The sequence below is a fragment of the Pongo abelii genome, chromosome 13 (genome assembly GCF_028885655.2).
Source record: "Pongo abelii isolate AG06213 chromosome 13, NHGRI_mPonAbe1-v2.0_pri, whole genome shotgun sequence".
Classification (NCBI taxonomy): domain Eukaryota; kingdom Metazoa; phylum Chordata; class Mammalia; order Primates; family Hominidae; genus Pongo; species Pongo abelii.
In genome coordinates, this window is record NC_071998.2 from 76,121,691 (window position 1) to 76,142,272 (window position 20,582).

At 35.0% G+C, this 20,582-nt stretch overlaps 1 protein-coding gene across 8 annotated transcripts in view; it reads right to left on the reverse strand.

Moving 5' to 3' along the window:
* Positions 1-20,582, reverse strand: part of AGTPBP1 (ATP/GTP binding carboxypeptidase 1) — a 195,029-nt gene that overhangs the window by 95,343 nt on the left and 79,104 nt on the right. For all 8 annotated transcript variants that reach the window (XM_024252583.3, XM_024252588.3, XM_063714267.1 and 5 more), the window contains 4 exons: positions 18,028-18,065; positions 14,527-14,735; positions 12,468-12,645; positions 3,096-3,193 (listed from right to left, as the gene is read on the reverse strand). In XM_024252583.3, the coding sequence (XP_024108351.2) occupies positions 3,096-3,193; positions 12,468-12,645; positions 14,527-14,735; positions 18,028-18,065 (523 nt within the window). The remainder of the gene's footprint in view (positions 1-3,095; positions 3,194-12,467; positions 12,646-14,526; positions 14,736-18,027; positions 18,066-20,582) is intronic.

Below are 20,582 nucleotides of genomic sequence, written 5' to 3' on the forward strand. Positions count from 1 at the left end.
CTAAATTGAAAAACATACATACATCTGATGATGGTGATAATAAAACAGCTAACATTTATTAAGCACTGAAAATAAATGAAGCACTATGCTAAGCATTTTACATATATTATCTAATTTACTCTGCATAAGAACACTATGCAATTACCCCCATTTAACTGAAAAGGAAAATGAGGTAAGGAGAAATTAAGTCATTTGCTGAAAATTACACATCTTGCAAAGACAGGAGCCAGGATAAAAACCAGTTAGAGTGATTCTGAAGCACCACACTGTCAGCCAGCATGACACACTGCCCCAATACAGATTAATGATGATCACACAATCTTAGAGTGCATGGGAAATAAAGTTCCTCTAGAAAAGCTCAGTGTCACCATTCACTCTGTTTTCAGTGGGGGAAAAAAGTTAGCAGTGGAACAAGAGCCAGAAATGATTTCCATGTCTCTCTTGGAAAAAAAGCAGGTGGATTTAAAGGAAAAGTATGCCCTCAGAGAAACAAGATACGTATCCAGGATCAATGTGTTCTATATGCTCTTCAGAGAAGAGCTAATGAATCCCATGATAAGAGGGCAAATGTCAGCTTATCTACTACCCAAGCTGTTTTCCAGGATCTTCAATGACTCTGGTCTCACACAAACTAATTATTATCTTTGTTATGGCTAAAGAGAGATAATAATACCATTTAATAATTTTCAGTTGGTACTCATTTTTAATTTTGTATTTACTTACTACCAGAGTAAGCTACTTATTTTTCAGCCTAATTTGCAAGTATATTTTACTATGCTTCAATCCTTAAAAAACTTTATATACATATATCTGACCATACTTACACTATTAACTACTAGTTTAAAAGAAAAAACATACTATGTATTTCTTATTATTTCATATTCAGGAATTTAGCTATTATTTACATAGCCATTGCAAAAGATTTTCCTCATTGCTATGCATAATAGAGATTGATTTTATTTAAATATTATCACATTAATCACTGTATCATTATTGTATTATTACATTAATATGTAATTTAATCTCTTTAAATTACACATTTATAACCAAAAATGCAATAATTTTCTTAACATCTAATAGAATACATAATGTTTCTAAAATAAAAATTTACAAAGATATTCTTTTCTCTAAACATACTAGTTCAATATTTGACATTATTTTGTGAAAATATGGCCTTACATAGTGGCTCTCTATTTGGAGGAGAAAAAAAAAAAAAAAAAGACTTTACCTGTAAAATAGGCATAATGAGGAAAGAAAACTATAACACTCCAAAAGCTCAACAGCAGGGAATTTTGTGTTTGGTTTAAGAAGAAACAGTAGTGAAGAACTATTTACAGACTCATCAGAAAAAAAAACAAAAAAACAACCTGCTACCACTCCTTCAAAGTTCTGCTAGTTAAGGAAGGAACAAAGAATGCACTGAAACTTATATACGGTCAAGTTGTGGCTATCTGGAGATGAATCTTCTAGAAGCTACTAGTATCTACAAATGCTCTAAACTCTGAAAAATCTGGGGCAAAGAAAATGGAATCAGGAAAAAAAGTTATAACCATAAGACAACACAAATAAATAATATCCCCACTACAATGTAGCAGTTCACCTGAAAGATGAAGGAAAAGGATTCACTTAAAAAGAGGAAAAATTAAGTAATGTCTAAATGTAAAGTCAATTAGAGTAAGAGGCAGGCAGCAGTAGGAAAGAAAAAGAAGATAATAAAGCTCAGCAGTCTCAAAAAGCCAACAATTCTATAGTTCTTGAAGAAAAATTATGTTTTAGTACAGTATAGTGGTAAAGAGAGTGGACATTCCACTAGACTGCTTTCTAAATCCTGGCTCCACCTCTTACAAACTAGACTGAGAACCTCTCTCTTCCTCTGTTTTCTATGTACTTATATAACCTGTATTTACCTCATTTGGGTTGCTATAAGGATCTAATGGTTACTATGTATATGTAAAGAGTTTGGACTAGCACAGTTAAGTGTTCAATAATAAAATGTATTTTGTTCTTATTACTATAACTGCTCCGTTAAGATAAAGTAGGGAAAATGTGAGCAATCACTGATACTCCAGTGAATAATGCAAGCTAACAACTATATTTTCCAAAGATGTCAATGTTATAAGACAAAGAAATCTGTAGAAATGTTCCAGATTAAAGGAGACTAAAGAGACAAGATAATTAAGTGCAATACCTGATGCCAGGACACAGATGTAGTTTAGATTGGGCTAACTTGACAGTTTCGCCAAAGCTTGCCTTAGTGATCACATTTGCTGGTTATAAAATGGGTTCTGTATCTATTAAGACAGAAATCTTCCAATATCTTAACTTCTATCTCCAAGGTGAATCAAATACTCAGTGTACCTCAATTTTGATACAGTTTTGCAAGACAAAAATGGTCCAAATAGGAAAGAGTCAAATTAATCCCTCCTCTCCCATAAAAAAACCCAGCAACAAGCTAAACAGCTAAAAAAAAAAAAAAAGAGACCATTTTTCTACAGATGCTAGAGTGGTCCTCTCTCAATAAATAAAGCAAAATATAGACTTTCTAGGCTTCCAGAGGAACAATGAAACTCCGAAAACTTACCTGCCTCCTTTATCTAATATCTTATGTAATATGACAATAATTTTATATTCTCAATAACACTTTTTTCACTTCCTTGTTCAATTAACTGAAACCTAAGAATCATTATGCAAACACTAATTCTCACAGAAACAAATCCATTATAGACTATTTTCCTACTGTTTTTGTATCCCCAAAAGACTGCTGACAAAGGGTAATAATGCATTTTGAAATACGTTGCCGCAATGGAGTTTCAGATCACTTTCCTTCAATTTTGTAGATTTCAAAATCTAAGGCAGAAAGGTTAGATAAAATCTTTCTGGTCAGAGAGAGTGAAAATAAGTTACTTTGAGGTCCTTTTCAGACCAGTGGATTTAAACCAACATCATCTACCCCTTTAATTGCATAGTCATTCATGGTAAAAAGATGTGGACAAAGTAAAACCTACAATTACATATATATTTATTTACCCAATTTTTGTTTTACAACTGTAGTATATCATTTATAAAGCTAACTAATTGCAGAAATTTATACTAACCTTAAAATTTTGATCTAGGTCATCTTCATTCTCAGTTTCGTTTTCAGCTTCTACATCAATATCATCGTTGTCATCACTTTCATCTACTACGTCATCCACTATGATACAAAATGTGCTATAAGTAGGTCAGAGGTAAGCATTCTACAATATGCATAGCCAATGGCAGAATGTGACTTATATAAAGTATTTCAATCACCAGAGAAAAAGTAAATGAGATTTCTTATTTAACATGTCTCTAAGGCTGTCCCAGCTGTTGACAAACCCATGAGACAATATGAGAAAGTGCTTTAAAATTTGGAAAGCACTGTAAAGATGAATTTTACTAATGTTTTCAGTTTTTAAAAATAATGTCTTATGTTGCAATAGCCTGAATGAAACATCCTGTTTTCTATTTATTATAAATTTCAATGAGTCACTTCATCCCTTTATAATTGACCCCCTATCTATTTGTTTCAATGACTGTCATGTGCTACATACTGTGCTATATGCTGGGAATTTTTTCAAAAGATGTGTAAATCGGGTTGTCTAATCTTTTTGTTTCCCTGGGCCACACTGGAAGAGGAAGAATTGTCTTGGGCTACACATAAAATACACTAATACCAATGATAGCTGGTGCGCTTAAAAAAAAAAAAAACCACACACACACACACACACACAAAAATCTCATATTGTTTTAAGAAAGTTTATGAGGCCAGGCGCAGTGGCTCATGCCTGTAATCCCAGCACTTTGGGAGGCCGAGGCAGGTGGATCACCTGAGGTCGGGAGTTCGAGACTGGCCTGACCAACATGGATAAACCCTGTCTCTATTAAAAATACAAAATTAGCTGGGCATGGTGGCGCATGCCTGTAATCCTAGCTACTCGGGAGGCTGAGGAAGGAGAATTGCTTGAACCTGGGAGGTGGAGGTTGTGGTGAGCCGAGATCGCGCCATTGCACTCCAGCCTGGGCAACAAGAGCAAAACTCCGTCTCAAAAAAAAGAAAGTTTATGAATCTCTGTTGGGCCACATTCAAAGTCAATCTGGGTTGTATGTGGCCCATGGGCAGCATATTGGACAAGCTTGGTGTAAATATAGTCTCTTCCCTCAGGTAGCTCATGAGGTTAAAGAGCAGAAAGGAGTAAACATGTAATTATAATACAAAAGATAAACACTAATGAAGCCATAAACTCCAAAATGCTATGGGAAAACGAGGAATGAGGTGGCTCATGAGGTCAAAGAGCAGAAAGGAGTAAACACGTAATTATAATACCAAAGATAAATGCTAATGAAGCCATAAACTCCAAAATGCTATGGGAAAACCAGGAATGCAACAACTAATTGTAAACTGCTTGGAGCCAAGGGGCTTGATGCTGACCACTTCACAGAACAGGTGATATTTAAGCAGTATCTTGTAGAAAGTGTAACAGATTTCTATGTGAATGTAATGGTGGGTGAGTGTGACTTTTAAGAAGAGGAAATAATAATACTAAAATAAGGAAGTGAAATGATACCTTTAGAAAACAACAAAAGGTATGACTAGGATGAAGAGTATGCTTATGAAAGTACTAGAAGGAAAATAAAGAATTAAAAAATGAAGGATGTAACATAGTAGGCCGAGTAGTTTTGACTTTTAATATAAAGAAGACGGGCACTGAGAATTTTCAAGACAAGAATTGCTTAATTCAATGTTAAGAGGTGACAGAGACAGCATACGAGTGGAAGGTGACCAACAAATAGGAAAAAAAAAACACTGTCCAGACCATTATAGCAGTAATAGGAATGAAACAAGAATATCTGAGGGAGTAGAATGTAAAAGGACATGGGACCATGGATGTAGGGGAGACAAGGGAAGAAGAGGAAGAGTACTTGGAGGATTCTCTCGTAAAAAACGGCTTCTATTCCAAACTCTTTTTGACTTCCATTTCCAATGTGACTTACAGTAGTGATTATTAACTGCCCCCCTTAGTATTTGTTCACCTCCCCTTCCTTTTAGTAATTGAGCCCCTGAGTTTTAGCTATGTATGGAGAATCCAGCCTCCCTTGCAGTGGTCATAGCCATCTATATGACCAACTTTTGGCCAGTGGTATAGAAGGCAAAGTGATGAATACAAATTCTAGGTCACATTCTTTAAAAAGAAAATTGTCTTCTCCATTTTTTCCATTCGCATCTTCCACATGAGGAAACCACATAGGAGATGGCTAAAAACACAATAAAAACAACCTGTTTTCTTTGATGACCCAGTAGAGGTCTACTGCCTAGGACCACCTGTCTATCTTCTGGACAGATATGTGGGGGGAAAAAGATTCCATGTTGTAGCAGGATAGCACAGGGGTTCTAGAAACAGAATACCTGAATTCAAATCCTAGCTCCCGAACTTACTAGCTATTTGACCTTGAGCAAGTTACATCAATTCTTTGTCTTCGTTTCTTTGTCTATAAAATGGAGATATCTACTCATAGTGTTTCTGTGGGCATTAGAGAAGTTAATATATGTAAAGTGCCAGGAAAAGAGTATGTGTTACACAAACGTTTATTACTGCTGTTGCTTGAGGGACTGTGCTACTGGATCTCTTTGTAACAGCAGTTTAGTCGACCCTAACTAATACAGGTACAAATATAAAAACAAATCACCTCAAATTCTTAGAAACAGATAGCAAAAAATAAATATTCATATTTCACATGGTAACCTGGGTTGATTTATACTTATGCCCTAACAGCAGTTGGTCATGGATAAACAAGGGAAGAACTGACATTTGGAAGAAGAGAAGGAAGAAAATAACTCCTAGGAAAAAAGAAAGGGATTGAATTAAGGCACGGTGGTTCATGCCTGTAATCCCAGCACTTTGGGAGGCCGAGACAGGCAGATCACGAGGTCAGGAGATCGAGACCATCCTGGCTAACACAGTGAAACCCTGCCTCTACCAAAAGTACAAAAAATTAGCTGGGCATGGTGGCAGGCACCTGTAGTCCCAGCTACTCGGGAGGCTGAGGCAGGAGAATGGCGTGAACCCGGGAGGTGGAGCTTGCAGTGAGCTGAGATCGCGCCACTGCACTCCAGCCTGGGCAACAGTGCGAGACTCCACCTCAAAAAAAAAAAAAAAAAGAAAGAAAATCCTATTGCAAATAGGAAAAATGACTGCTTGGAAAGAAAGGGAGAGGAGAAAATGCAGTTCAGCATCAGAGAGAAAATATGTTTTCAATTTTTAGTCAAACCTTTCAAGTATTTTCCTTTGTAGGATATTTTCCTTTGGGTTTATACTCCAGATGTGAAATGCCATGTAGCTTAAGAGTGTCTGAGACCTTCTCTGCTATTTCAAAGATCCATTCATTATGCCAGTACCAATAATTAACAATATTAATTATTGTAGCCAATCAAATTAAAACCAGGGAATATAAATCAAAATTCTTACTGATTTTCAAAATGTCCTTGGCTTATAGTAAAAACAGAAATATAGGAAACAAATGTCTATCAGTAGGAAACTAGTTAGATAAATTATACTATGACTATATGATGTAGTCATTAGAAGGAAAGAGTCTGCACATTCTACAAGGACTGGGAAAGTACATCACGGGAAGTTTATTTTGTTGTTGCTACTGTGCCTATAAATGTGATCTACTTTCCCTTTATGTTTTCTATGTGGTTTTTGCTGATACACATATACACACGTAGAGGAAGGCTATTTAATTTTATTCATTTTTCTTGTAAATAGTACTTCACTGTTCTTTTGCGTAAGCCACTTTTTTACAATTGATTTGCTTGGATTTTCTATATAGACAGTAATATCCTCCACAGATACTGATAAATTTATCTCACTCTCTTAATGGTTAAGACCTTTCTTTTCCCTATCTTACTGATTTAGCTAGAGTTTTCAAAACTATGGTAAATAATAATGGTTGAGAGAGGCATCCTCTAACATTTCATTACTATTTATGATGTTGGCTATTGATTTGAGTTAGATAATACTTAGCTTGTTCAGTAAACATTCCTGTGTTCCTTAAAAAATTTTTCTAGACTGATATGATTTTTATGAAATCTTTTCATGGCATTTACTGAGATGATCATTTGGTTTTGTCCCTTTGATCTACTGATAATACATTTTACTAATTAAAGTCTTAATATTACAATAAACTTACTTTCTTAAAAATCATCTTTACTTGGTCAAGGTGTCCTACATGTAAACAATACTGCTCAACTAAATTTGCTAATACTTTAGGATTTTTATATTTATTTTCATGAGTGACAGTGATCTGTAGGTTGTTTCAGATTAATCTTACCAGATTGTGTTTTCAGCACCATGCTAGCTTCTAAACTTTCCTTTTTTTTTTTTTTTGCTCTGGAAAATAAAGCGTAGGACAATTTCCTGAAAGTTTGGGAGAACTAATCTATGAAGTCATCACCATTTGGTGTCTTCACTAAAGAAGCTTGATTGCATATTCAATTTCAAATTTTTTACTATTTAAGTCAATATTAGTTATTCATATTTTCCTAAAATATTGTCCATTCCAAGCACACAGCGACCCTTGAACAATGTAAATTTGAACTGTGCAGGTTCTTTAATACACAGATTTTCTTCTGCCTCTGTCACTCCTCAGATAGCAAAACCAACCCCTCCTGTCCCTCTCCCTCCTCAGTCTATTCAATGTGTAGACAACAAGGATGTAAACCTTTATGAAAACCACCTCCACTTAATGAATAGTAAATATGTTTTCTCTTCCTTATGACTTTTTTAATAACATTGTCTTTTGTCTAGCTTACTTTGTTGTACAGAATACATGTAACATAAAAAAATATGTATTAACTGTTTATGTTATGAGTAAAATTTCTGGTCAACCGGTTACTAGTAGTTACGTTTTGGAGGAGTCAAAAGTTCTATACAGATTTTCAACTGCACAGAGTCGATACTGCTAATCCCCAAGTAGTTTTAGGGTCAAGTGTGTATTCAAACGTATTCGCAGGAGTTGCCTTTAACATCTACTTAGACTGATTTAACCACCTCTATTTACTTTGCCAAGAATGTAGAGGTATATTAAAATCAACCACCAACACTGTTTCTACCAATGTCTTTCTGTTATTCAAATGATTATAGTTTTGTCCACTTTTAGTATTTGGCACAGGTGTTATCTAGCTTGCATAAAATAATCTTCACTGCCTTGTTTTAATCATTTTTTATTCTGTATTTGTGTTTTGTTTAACAGTAATACTTTCCTTCTCACCTCTTTTGGGCTAAGGAATAACACATACATATTTGCTAATCTGTTTACTTTCAAGCTTTCTATCCTGCTGTCTTAAGAGACTTCATATGTACCAGCTAGTCGGATTTTGTTTTTTAACCCAATCTGGGAGTCTCTTTCCTTTAACAGGAGTATTTCATCCATTTAGACTTATTACTGAAACTGATTTGCTTGTCCTTGCTTAGCATTTAGTGCTCTCAGGATACTGTGCATCTTTGAAATTTCCTTACTTTTACACAGCAATGATGGACCCCTATAATTTTACATCAATTTTCAAAGTGTCCATAGTCTCCAAAGGCCACCCATGTATTTCTATGGGTCAATGGACTCCTGTTTAAGGATCTCTGTTCCAGATGTTACCTTTACATTTGGAGAATATACATTTGGATTATTTGTATAATTTTCATTTTAGAAATGCAAAAACAGTATAATATTAGGAAATCTATCAATATAAATTTTAGCTCATTTATGTAAATACCCACTTTATAATAACTGTATTATGTATCTTTTGCCAATAATTAGTTAACATGTTTCATAATAATACTATAACAACTATTTAGTATTATATAATTAACAGATTATAATATTTAATACAAATACTCTTAGGTAACATCTACATTCTTGACATCTCTAATTCATCACCTGACTGGCTGGAGTAATATTTCACATAATTACTTCAGGAAGGGTATACCTGGATAATATACTTCTGTACCCAAACATACCTAAGAATATGTCACCTTCACATATGGTGACAACTAATAAAGGTCCAGAAGTCTTGAGTCAGAACCCTTTCCTTCAAATCTCCATAGATGCAGCATTTAACATTCAGGAGAATAAGTATCAAGGCCGGCTCAATTCATTCATTCAACAAACATTAAATGCACTTATTATGTCCCACACAATCTAATGGATGCTGAAGACAAAATGAAAAAAAACAACAGTCCTATTGTGATATATATTTGATCTTTGTCCCAGGTTCCTGGAACACAGCTGCTAAATCCCTTGGAATTTCCTAGGTAGAGGAGCGTCTTTTTGTTCTAATGATGTGACTCTTTGTGGGCCCCTTGATAACTTCAGGATAGAGGCTGGTCACTAGAAAGATCAAGGCATAATTAGACAGTTGGAACTTCAGCCCCACTCCTCAACCTCTGGGGAGAGAGGAGCTGGGGACTGATTTTATCAAAAACAGCCTTATATTTAAGCAATCACACCTACATAATGGAACCTCCATAAAAACCTTAAACAATGGTATAAAAGCTCAGAGTTTCAGCTGGGCGCGGTGGCTCACGCCTGTAATCCTAGCACTTTGGGAGGCTGAGGCAGGCAGATCAGACGGTCAAGAGATCGAGACCATCTTAGCCAACATGGTGAAACCCCGTCTCTACTAAAAAATACATAAAAATTAGCTGGGCATAGTGGTGCACACCTGTAGTCCCCGCTACTTGGGTGGCTGAGACAGGAGAATTGCTTGAACCTGGGAAGCAGAGGTTGCAGTAAGCTGAGATCGCGCCACTGCACTCCAGCCTGAAGACAGAGTGAGACTCCATCTCAAAAAAAGAAAAAAACAACACACCACTCAGAGTTTCTGAGTTGGTGAACACATCATGGTGCTGGGAGGGTGGCGTACCTACAGAGGGCATGGAAGCCCCACACCCCTTCTCTTATACCTGGCTCTATGCATCGCTTCCATTTGGCAGCTCTCGAGTTGTATCCTTTATAATAAACCCATAACCATAAGTAGAGTGTTCCTGAGTTCTGTGAGCCATTCTAGCAAATTATCAAACTTCAGGAACAGGTTGTGGAAACCCCCACCCCCATCAACTTTATTGCCAGTAGGTCAGACATACAGGTAGTCCAGATTTGTAATTGTTATCTGAAGTGGTAGCAGTCCTGTGGGACTAAACCCTTAACCTGTGGGGTCTGTATTAACTTCAGGTGTTCAGTGTCAGAATTGAACTGAATTGTAGAACACCCAGCTGGTGTCTGGAGATACGGAGAATTGGTTGGTGCGAGGACAAAAGACACATATTTGGGGGTCAGAAATGCTGTGAGTAAAAGAGCTCAGACCTATCCTTGTGGACTCACATTCTAGCTAAGGAAGGTAAATAATAATAAAGACTGTGAAACATATAATGAAGCCTGACATGTGAGAAAATAATGGAAAACAAAGCAGTGGCAAGGGCATGTAGTCCCAGCTACTTGGGAGGCTGAGGTGGGGGGATCTCTTGAGCTCAGGAGTTCGAGACCAGCCCAGGAAACACGGCGGGAGGAAGGAGGAGAAGGAGGAAGGAATAATGGAAAACAGAATGAGAGTATTTTCCTAGTACCTATACACTTGCTATTAGAACCCTCCTCTCCCATCTGAATCATGAAGGCTTTGTCAGTCAATGTAAATATGCATTTCTAGTCCAGTGACTCATTGGTCTGAGAAGCAGGCATCAAAGGAACCAAAAGAAAAATATAATTTCTTGTTTGTTCCCATGTTTGGTGAATTTACTGCACTAGAGGTCAGTTTTCTCTATCCATCAATCCAGACACTAAATAAAGAACTTGCTGGGGCATATCCTACCTCCTTCCTGGTGTTACTACTGGCCACAGCACAGGGAAGCCTCACCGGCTTTCCACCACTGAGAACCACCACTTAACCCCCATAATCCTATGTTGATGTAGGAAAGAAAGGGATTCCAACTGCTTCCTGATTGTCCCTCCAAACTGGTGCTAATGGCACCTCAACTTTAGCAGAAGATAATGCATTCCTAGAAGAGGGAGTGGAGGCTTGATGCTGCTCCTGCATTTACTCACACCTCCACCACATCTCTTGCATGTTCTGTATTTGTTCCATGCCCCTCTTACCTAGTTTTCAGATTTGGTACAGATTTTCTCCTGTAAAAGTCTGTCGGTAATTTCAAATGGAACGGGAAAAGGGTATTGGACCATTGCTTTTACTTAGCTTTCTTACTCATAAGTCCTAGACTTAGTCTTTGACTTTTCAACATTTTAAAGGAGGTTTCTAAATAATCCATTTTGATATGTTGTGTCAACTTGTTTTAATAATCACATATTTTAAAAATAAAATCATAATATTGTACCCTACAACATATACCATTAATAAATTTATATCAAGGATAATGAAACTAATATAATTCCTTGAAAATTCTCTTAAAACACTTGTTTCAAATAAGAATTTTACATATAAATAAAGAATCTTCATTTTTTTTTCAAAAAAGTAATCAACTGATAAGAAAATACTATAGAAATTCTATTAAAAGCTGGGACTGCTTTCTCTTTTTCACTTTGGTAGATGTTATCAAAGAAATTCTTCTTCCCCACATAAATAAACTCTTACTTCCTCTACTGTATACCTACAGTATTATATGGAAAATGACAAACAGCCTACCTCAGATAATTTCATATTTTCATCCAAGTAAGTCATGTGCAAGTTTTTGTTAAGCATAAAACCATAGTAATTTTGGTGATTAGGTTGTTTTTTTTAACTTAAGAAAAAAAATCACTGAAAAGCTACAAATGTAAACCCAAACTTAATTACCTAAACATTTAATGTTTATATTTTTACACTTTAAAAACATACATAAGTTGGGCCAGGTGTGGTGGCTCACACCTGTAATCCCAGCACTTTGGGAGGCCGAGGCAGGCAGATCACTTGAGGTCAGGAGTTTGAGAACAGCCTGGCCAAGATAGCAAAAACCCGTTTCTACTAAAAATACAAAAATTACCCGGGAGTGGTGGCACACGCCTGTGATCCTGGCTACTCAGGAGGCTGAGGCAGGAGAATTGCTTGAACCCGGGAGGCAAAGGTTGCAGTGAGCCGAGATTGCACCACTGCACTCCACCCTGGGCAACAGAGCAAGACTCTGTCTCAAAAAAAAAAAAAAAAGCTATCAAATAATGTTCCTATGTGAAGCTTAATCATTTCACCATTCACTTTTGCATATATACAACACATCCCACACCATTTCACTTAATTATTAGCCTCCAATTTCTTATATTTAAAGAAATGCTTAACTAAAATAAAATGTGAATGTTTATCATGTTAAGTAAGGCCTTCCTTTGCTGAGGAGTTACACATAAATAAAAAGAAAATGACAGGGCCACATAATTCTAAGAACCCACAAAAAGCAGCAGTGACCCTGTGATCCTACCTTCAGGGGGTAAGCTGTAGAGCTGAGCCACAGGACCAGTCACAGGAATAACAGGCAACTGGAAATGAAAAGAACTTTTAATTGTTGGGAGTGGCAGTCGATTTTTTGGGAAACACTTCCTCATTATCAGACTGGAGGTATTGACAAGAGGATCCAGAGTCCTGACTGCTAGACATTCCTGTTTTGTAAAAAAAGAAAAAGAAAAAGAATGTTTTTGATGAATAACTGAACCAATTTTACTTTACTTCAAAAAGTGTCATACATTAATAATTTCCTAGAAACAAATATCTCAAAAACCAATATTTTAACACAGAATAATTACAAAATAGCTTTACTATTTTACTATTCTGTAAGTAAGAACCCCATGTGGCAAATTGAGAAGAAGTTTTCCTTAAATATTTTCACTAAGCAGAAATCAGTACCATCTTTGGAGTGACTTGGGGGGACACTTGGCAAGCCTAGGGCATAAAATGAAAAAGACAATTTAAGGGAAAAGGGGGAAAAGGATTAAGCAAGAAAATTTAAAAGGTGTAAGAAATTAAAAAACAAACAAACAAAAAAAAAAACCATGCATTTGACCAAAACTTCCTCAGAACTGTATCAGTTATCATGCAATAATACCTCTCATAAGTTGGCTATTCACCTTATAAAAGGATAGCCTGAATATCACAATATAAAGGTTTTTTTTGTTTGTTTTGTTTTTTTTTTTTTTTTTTTTTTTTGAGATGGAGTCTCGCTCTGTCACCCAGGCTGGAGTGAAGTAGAGCTATCTCGGCTCACTGCAAGCTCTGCCTCCTTGGTTCACACCATTCTCCTGCCTCAGCCTCCCAAGTAGCTGGGACTACAGGTGCCCGACACCACACCCGGCTAATTTTTTGTATTTTTAGTAGAGGCGGGGTTTCACCATGTTAGCCAGGATGGTCTCGATCTTCTGACCTCGTGATCCGCCCGCCTTGGCCTCCCAAAGTGCTGGGATTACAGGCGTGAGCCACTGCGCCTGGCCCACAATATAAAGTTTTAAGAGTCTGACTTGCTGTCCTGGTATCTAATCTGGAGAAGGGTTAAGGGACATGGGATATGAAACCATCATATAACAACAGTATTATTAGTGACAATTGACATTTAGATGGTACTTTGATACACTGTAAAAGTTTCCATATAGATTTTCACATCTGACCTGTCAAAACAAATGAGAAATTAAGGCTCAGAAATGTTAAGTGGCATAAACCAAGTGACCTAACTCTCATATATAAAATATCCATCAATGTCTACACTAGGAATAGTAAAAACAAGTACATATGATTAATCTAGAAAAGAAAAAACTAAGGTAAACCTAAAATATGTGTTCAGATATCTTAACTCTTGTCATATAAAAATAGATTGTGTTTGTCATGTGTAAGACCAGGAGGGCACAATCAAGATAACTGGCTGATATTTTCAAAAAGACAGATTTCTTTCTAATAATTATAGCTTTCTTAAAAAAAAAAGGGCGGGGTTGCATTGCAACATCCTCATTCCCCATGGTTGACAGTCAACACAGTGGCTAGAAAGGATCTCACTAAATACACTGTCAAAAATGTTTATGCTTAAAATGGCTGGCAGATCTAGCAGTTCCAGGTTTCATTTTTGTACCTTCTCTATTCAAAAAAGCCTCTATCCAGCAGGAAAACGTGCAGAACACTCACAGACAACAGAGCTGCTCTACAGGCTATAAAGGATCCACAGATACCTCATGAGAGGAGCATACAACACCGAGTACAGCCAACTACACATCCCAGAAAACATGGCTTTATGGAATCCCCTCTTGCTAAGTGGATGAATTTCTACTTCTTCCTTTTGCCTTTGGAAGAAAATTTCACATTGCAGAGCTGTGCACTGACCATTTCCTCCAACTCAGCCTGAGGTCACATGTGAGAAATAATTGTGTCTTTTAAGATTTTCAAAAAATGCATTTATCCTGTGTATACGTTTCTGAGTATTTGCACACTAATTCAGTTTTCTTAACAACCAAATCACATCATTAGTATATAATCACGATAATAAGAAGAAAATAACTCACTTGCGAAGTATTATACAGAATTTTCATCCCATTGGCATCAATAAATGCTTTTCTTCCCAACTTGATGTTTGTAACACTTTTTAAACTCTGTAAAATTCCTTTCCGAATGAGCATGTTTCTATGCCGGTTATCATGACGGTGCCAATCTACATAAATTGTTAAAAGCACTTGGACATATCCCCTGTCTACAGCTCTCCTGGCATTTGTTTCTTTAACAAAAGAAAATTGAGAAAGAATATTTTTTAAATGACGAGAGTGAGTGGTAGAATAAATCAAATTTAAAATATTACCTCAATATTGTGATGGATACTTATAAAATTCTTTTTTCCAAAACAAATGACAAGCACATATTTATATTTTTTCTAACAAAATAAATATGAAGTTCCAGAGAGCAAATTACAACCTCTTCCAAAATCTGCCTGTATAATGTTTCACAATTTATAAATATCAAAATCTCTTTACTAAAATTAGAGGAACATCTTTTTGAAGGCTTTTGTTTACTAACAAAAGCTTCATGTATTTTAAAATTTATGAATATACTGATTTTTGTTACACCAAATGAAATGTATAAGCTTTCTACTTGCTAGTTGTGAATGTGATTTTTAGAAGATCTGCTATCATTTTTATAATTTCTATTACAAACTTTATGTTCCCACTGAAATAAACCCTATTGAATTGTAGCTTCTATTGCAAACTTTGTGTTTCCACTAAAATTAACTGCTCTAATTACTCCACGATTATATAAATATTCATACTATAACAATGCTCATTAAAAAATACTTCCATAACTTTTTTAGTAAATGAAATTTACAGAGCATTACATGATTAGAAAATAGTGCTTTCTGGCTTTCTAGTCATTAGATTTCTATTGCAATAAGAACTACACTAAAGGTTTTTGTAAATACTCAATTTTATTGGAGTAGAATTAACAAATAAATCCACGTTTGACCTAATTTTATTATTTTTAAAAGTATTAGTATTTAAAATTATTAACCATAGAGTGCATTTTACTAAGATAGTGGCAAGGGAATCATATCAGAGCAACATACCAAGTCACCCAATGCTGCTCTGGTGGGTTAATTATAAGGGGCGCAAGATAATGTGCAATACCCATCTGAGGCTGTTTAATTACAAGGAGATACTAATCTCTTCTTAATCTCAAATACACCTATAAAATAACCACCGGTTCACAGTATGGACACTAAGATAATGCAGTAGTAAGGCTCCACTGATTTTAGCTGCCTGAATTATTACAGTTTCTAAATGTGCTAGTACAAACCTAAAACATAACACTGAGATAAACTTATTAATTCCCTTTCAGAACTATGTTCTGACATTAGACAGGCAGAAGACACTTACTAGAGCTAGGGAAAAGATTTCTTATGTGAAGGCTTTAAACCCTGTATTGTGTCTACAATAGCTAGTGTGCTAAGGCTGTGGCTATTTACAAAATCACTTCCATTGTTTTGACCAAGAAAAGCTTCATACATTTTAAATGAATATACACTTTGTTTATACCAGTTGGAAATAAGCCTTTAGTTTACTAGCTGTGAATGTGATTTTGTTAAAAGCCATTATGATCATTCTAATTCCTATTACAAACCTTGTGTGTTTCCACCAAGATTCCCAATAGCCTAAATGGAATTTATGAGAAATATTAAAATTCTTCACGAAAGATTAAGTAACAAACTTGCCCATAATTCAAACACAGGTGCTGAGTGCCCCTTAAAGGAAGTGAACAGAGCTACATGGAATCTGTGCTGAGCACAATTAAAACATTAGTAAAGGGAACTTTATTCATGTATTCAGTGTACCAAACTCACAATTAGCCTATGTCTCTTCTTCCCTCTCTAAAGTCTAATTTATCCTTTTAAAGAAAATGATTGCTCCTCCCTGCCAAAACCAAAAAAATTTTGAAAAATAAATGAGAATGCTCCAAAATGCCATGATTTGTTTAAAAATATGCAGTAGGCTACTAAATTTTATTTTGTATCATTCAATTTTCATCCTACTTAGTGCCATGTGTCATCTGAAAATATATTAAATATAAACTGAAGTCATTCTACTTGTCAGTTACTTTTTTTTATTTTGATGGAATAAACATGTATGTTTGCCCACCACCCTCATTTGAAAAAGAAGGGAGGGAGTAAAAAGGAGACTACTACTAAAAACTGAAAATATTAAATGACAGTCATCATGGATTGATTTCTATAAAATACTTGCAACTTATGAGAATTTTGGCTTTTACTAACTTAGAATTAATGACTTCGCTATCAGTGATCCTGAAAATTAGTAAGCTTTAATAAAAGTTTAGTTTCAATAGTTATTTTAATCTACTCCAAATCAAAAGTATTTGCCCATATTAAGAATTAATCTTTATACAGTTTGAACCACAAACTCAGGACCCATCAAAGCAAACCTAAAAATATCTTCTAAAATTAATCCATGTATTGTGATCTTGGTCTAAAGCTTACCACATCATATATGAAAATAAAGCTACAAAGCTAATCTGAGTGTCATACACTTCATTCAAAAAATAAAATTCTTAAATGAGAATTCTATTATTTACTACTAATACCTAAGGTGATTTTTAAAATTTAATAAATCGTTACCAAATATTAGATTTTTGATCAATTCATTATTTGCTATTATTAAAAAAAAAAGAATTCTGGTAATTCAAATATAAGGGCAAGTTGGTCTCACCCCTGCCAGACAGTTCTTGATGAGCTAGCTGTTAATTATGTCTCCCTTGTGTAGGGTGGAGTGGGGTGGGGACATATAAAAGCCACCCAGCCACCAACACAGATTGTGAAGACCAAATGTTACTATGATTAAACAAAATGTTTATGTAATCAACCAACAGACCCCTGAAGCCCCCCAAAAAAAATATTTAAAATAAAGAGACTCAGTATCTTGGAGAGAAAAAATATATGTAAGTACAGACGATTACTCTCCAAAAGCATAAGACATACCTATCCAATACTTCAATTCTGATAAGGAAAACAGTGCTTTATTTTGTAAATGAATTAGACTGTAAATGTATACTGTCACATTTTCTAAATGTTATATAAACTTACATTTATGGTAGAAATAAAATTTGTAGGGTTCTAAGTCACTCACAAAATCAGAGATAGTAGTTGTTAAAGATATTTCTTATAGTAAAAGTTCAATACCATGTTAGCTTTACTTTCAAAACATGATACTTATATATTTTCCTCTACTAATGGATTTTTATGTTATCTAAATTACTTAGAAATAAGAAATCAATGTGCTTGACTAAATTATATAAATGTACTAAATAAATTATAGCTCAATAAACATAATATGGTATTAGTTATGATGCACATCAACTACACTAAAAGGAAAAATCAATTTTGATATTAGAATATTATAAATCAGCTTTATAACTATAGTCTAAATTTACATTTCCAGTTTCTTTAACACAGTAAATAGAATTCTCAGAAAAATAGTATCTAGTATTTCTACTATTTAAAAACTTACTTGATTTTAGCAATGCAGCAAGAGTGTCTAAAGCAACCCTGTCAACACAACAAGAAAACACAAACAACAACAAAACTAGTAAAATTAATCTACAATAATAAATTCATACAATCTTTTTCAATAAGTCATTATTCTATTATCTATTCCAAAGTTTACTCTTGTTTAAGGTAATTACACATGGTATTTCTCTGCATGCATCTCTCTCTTCAGCTTAAAACTGGATATGAAAAAGATTGAAATATCAATAGATGGGAACAAAAAAATGTTTTGAGAAAGAAAAAGAAGGAAATTAACAATGTCTAAGTTTTTGTCAGAAGTTAGATGAACAGAATCATTCATCAGCCTCTGTATCTGACCTGAGAGTTAACAAAGGAACCACACTATTAAAAATCATACGCCGTGACTTGCAAAGGAATTAAAAACAAATCTTAACACAAGTTCATAACAACAAAATTCCATAGATATTGTAACTTTCTGACTTCAAAGTATTTCCATTCTATCAAGGTATATATCCTCCTATTTAAGGCCATAACAAAGGTAAAATATTTTGGAACTTGAAGGTTGGGGAGAAGTATCAGCCCTTACCATTTTTCAGCTATGATGCACCAAGATGAATAAGAAGCCTAACTAATATCTCAAAAACTCTTACTGTCCCTTAGAGGACAAAGCAATCACCCCCAAAATTGAAAGTATTTAAATTGTATTTGAACGTAAATACTCAGTCACACACAGTGAAATCAACTGCCATTAATCAGCTGTAAAAATACACATAATATCACCATGGAAAACCTGTAATTCAAATCGTTTATTTTTAATCAGCTACTGAAGAAATGGCACTTAATTTCAATAATTTTTAAAATGTAAGGCACATACTATGGTACCTCTTGGTAATACATCAACAATTACAATTAATTTGCATTAAAATTGTGTATATTATGAAACAATCATTTCACTCACCATTAAGCATTTGTTGAATGCCTACTTGATAACCACAGAAGCAAGTTCTTCATGGTTATAAAATTAGAAAACAAACTTATCTCTTCCACAGATAATTTTACAATCTACATAATGTAATAAAAGAGCACAATTATGAAAAAACTGCTCAAGAAATTAAAAACAAAAAGGAGGTAAGAAAGTAAAAGTTGCTTATATCAGCAGTACAAGGGAAGTAGCATGACTAGGTGTAGGTAAAGGTAAAGAGCATAACAGATCACAAGACTTAAGATGGGTAGGTAAAGTTCACAGCAAAATCTGAAACAATAATCGAGGACTAGGCACAGGGTAAGTGCTCAACAAATGCCCAGTAAGAGGAAGTTCTTAATGGCTACACTTTTATTTACTGACAAAAATAAAGCAACCATGTAAATTTTTATAATAACAAATTTGTAAAATAATAAATTCATACCTGTAACTTCCTCAAAACAATGTGAAGTGTTGGTGAGTTAAAAATAAACATTATAAAATTTTCTATTAAATTTTCATTGCATTGAATTATCAGTAAGAAACTTTCCATACTTTTTACACTTATGCAATAAAATGTACAGGAGAATATAAATCTATGAGAATAAGGATGGCTTTTAAATTGGTCAAAATTAAACACAAAACTAAATGAATATTCCATATGAGACTGCGATTTATGAAAACTAAAATGGAAAAGAAAACCACTTCAGCAAGACCTGACAAATGCCAGACACTGTTACAGGTGCTTTATATATGTGTTTTCTAGTTTCCTTCTTAAAACAATTTTGTTCCACAGAACTGAAATATAACATGCCTAGGGCCACATAAAATCTCAATGCAACAGAAAATGAATAATGTAATTATCTTGTTGAGAAAGGAAATTATGCAATCAGAAATGTCAGTCTCCCTTTGAGAAGGCTATCTGAACTTTCACTTCCAGACAAGATGGAGTAACAGAAACCGGATGTACCCTCTCATTTGATGTAATTTTTTTAAATGGACAAAATGGAACAGCTGTTTAACATACTGGATATTAAGCAATGAAAGAGAGATCCACAGAAATGGCAAAAATGAGATGCGCCCTACAACTGCCCCAGCTTACTACACCTTGAGAAAGCGACCAAGCCACAGCACAGGGAGATAGAACCTAGGTGGAGTCTGGCAGATCCCAAAAGTTGAGCACATGAACTCCCTGATTGAGGACATAGAGGGTCCAGCGAGACCAAGTCGGTTAGAGTTCACAAGGCAGAATACCAGAAAATGAAAGCTGTACAGGGATTTTCAGCGAGCTGTGTTTGAATATTCAGCAAAGTAGTGATCAGCACATGTGTGTGAAGTAACTACTAGGGCCGGGGAAAAGCCATCCAAAAGGACTGGAGAACCACATCTAGTATTCACACAGGGCTGAGAACAGTGCCTGTTCCCACCAATCACACTGGAAATCCTCATAACTCATAGGGTAGAGTGCTCGGAAGGATTCCGCCTCAGTAGTGGGGAATAATCAGTCCTAAACAGTGCTTTGAGCCCATCTAACAAATGTGAAAAGACATTTACAGATCAAACTATTTCCAACTAATTTAACCACATCCCAGAAC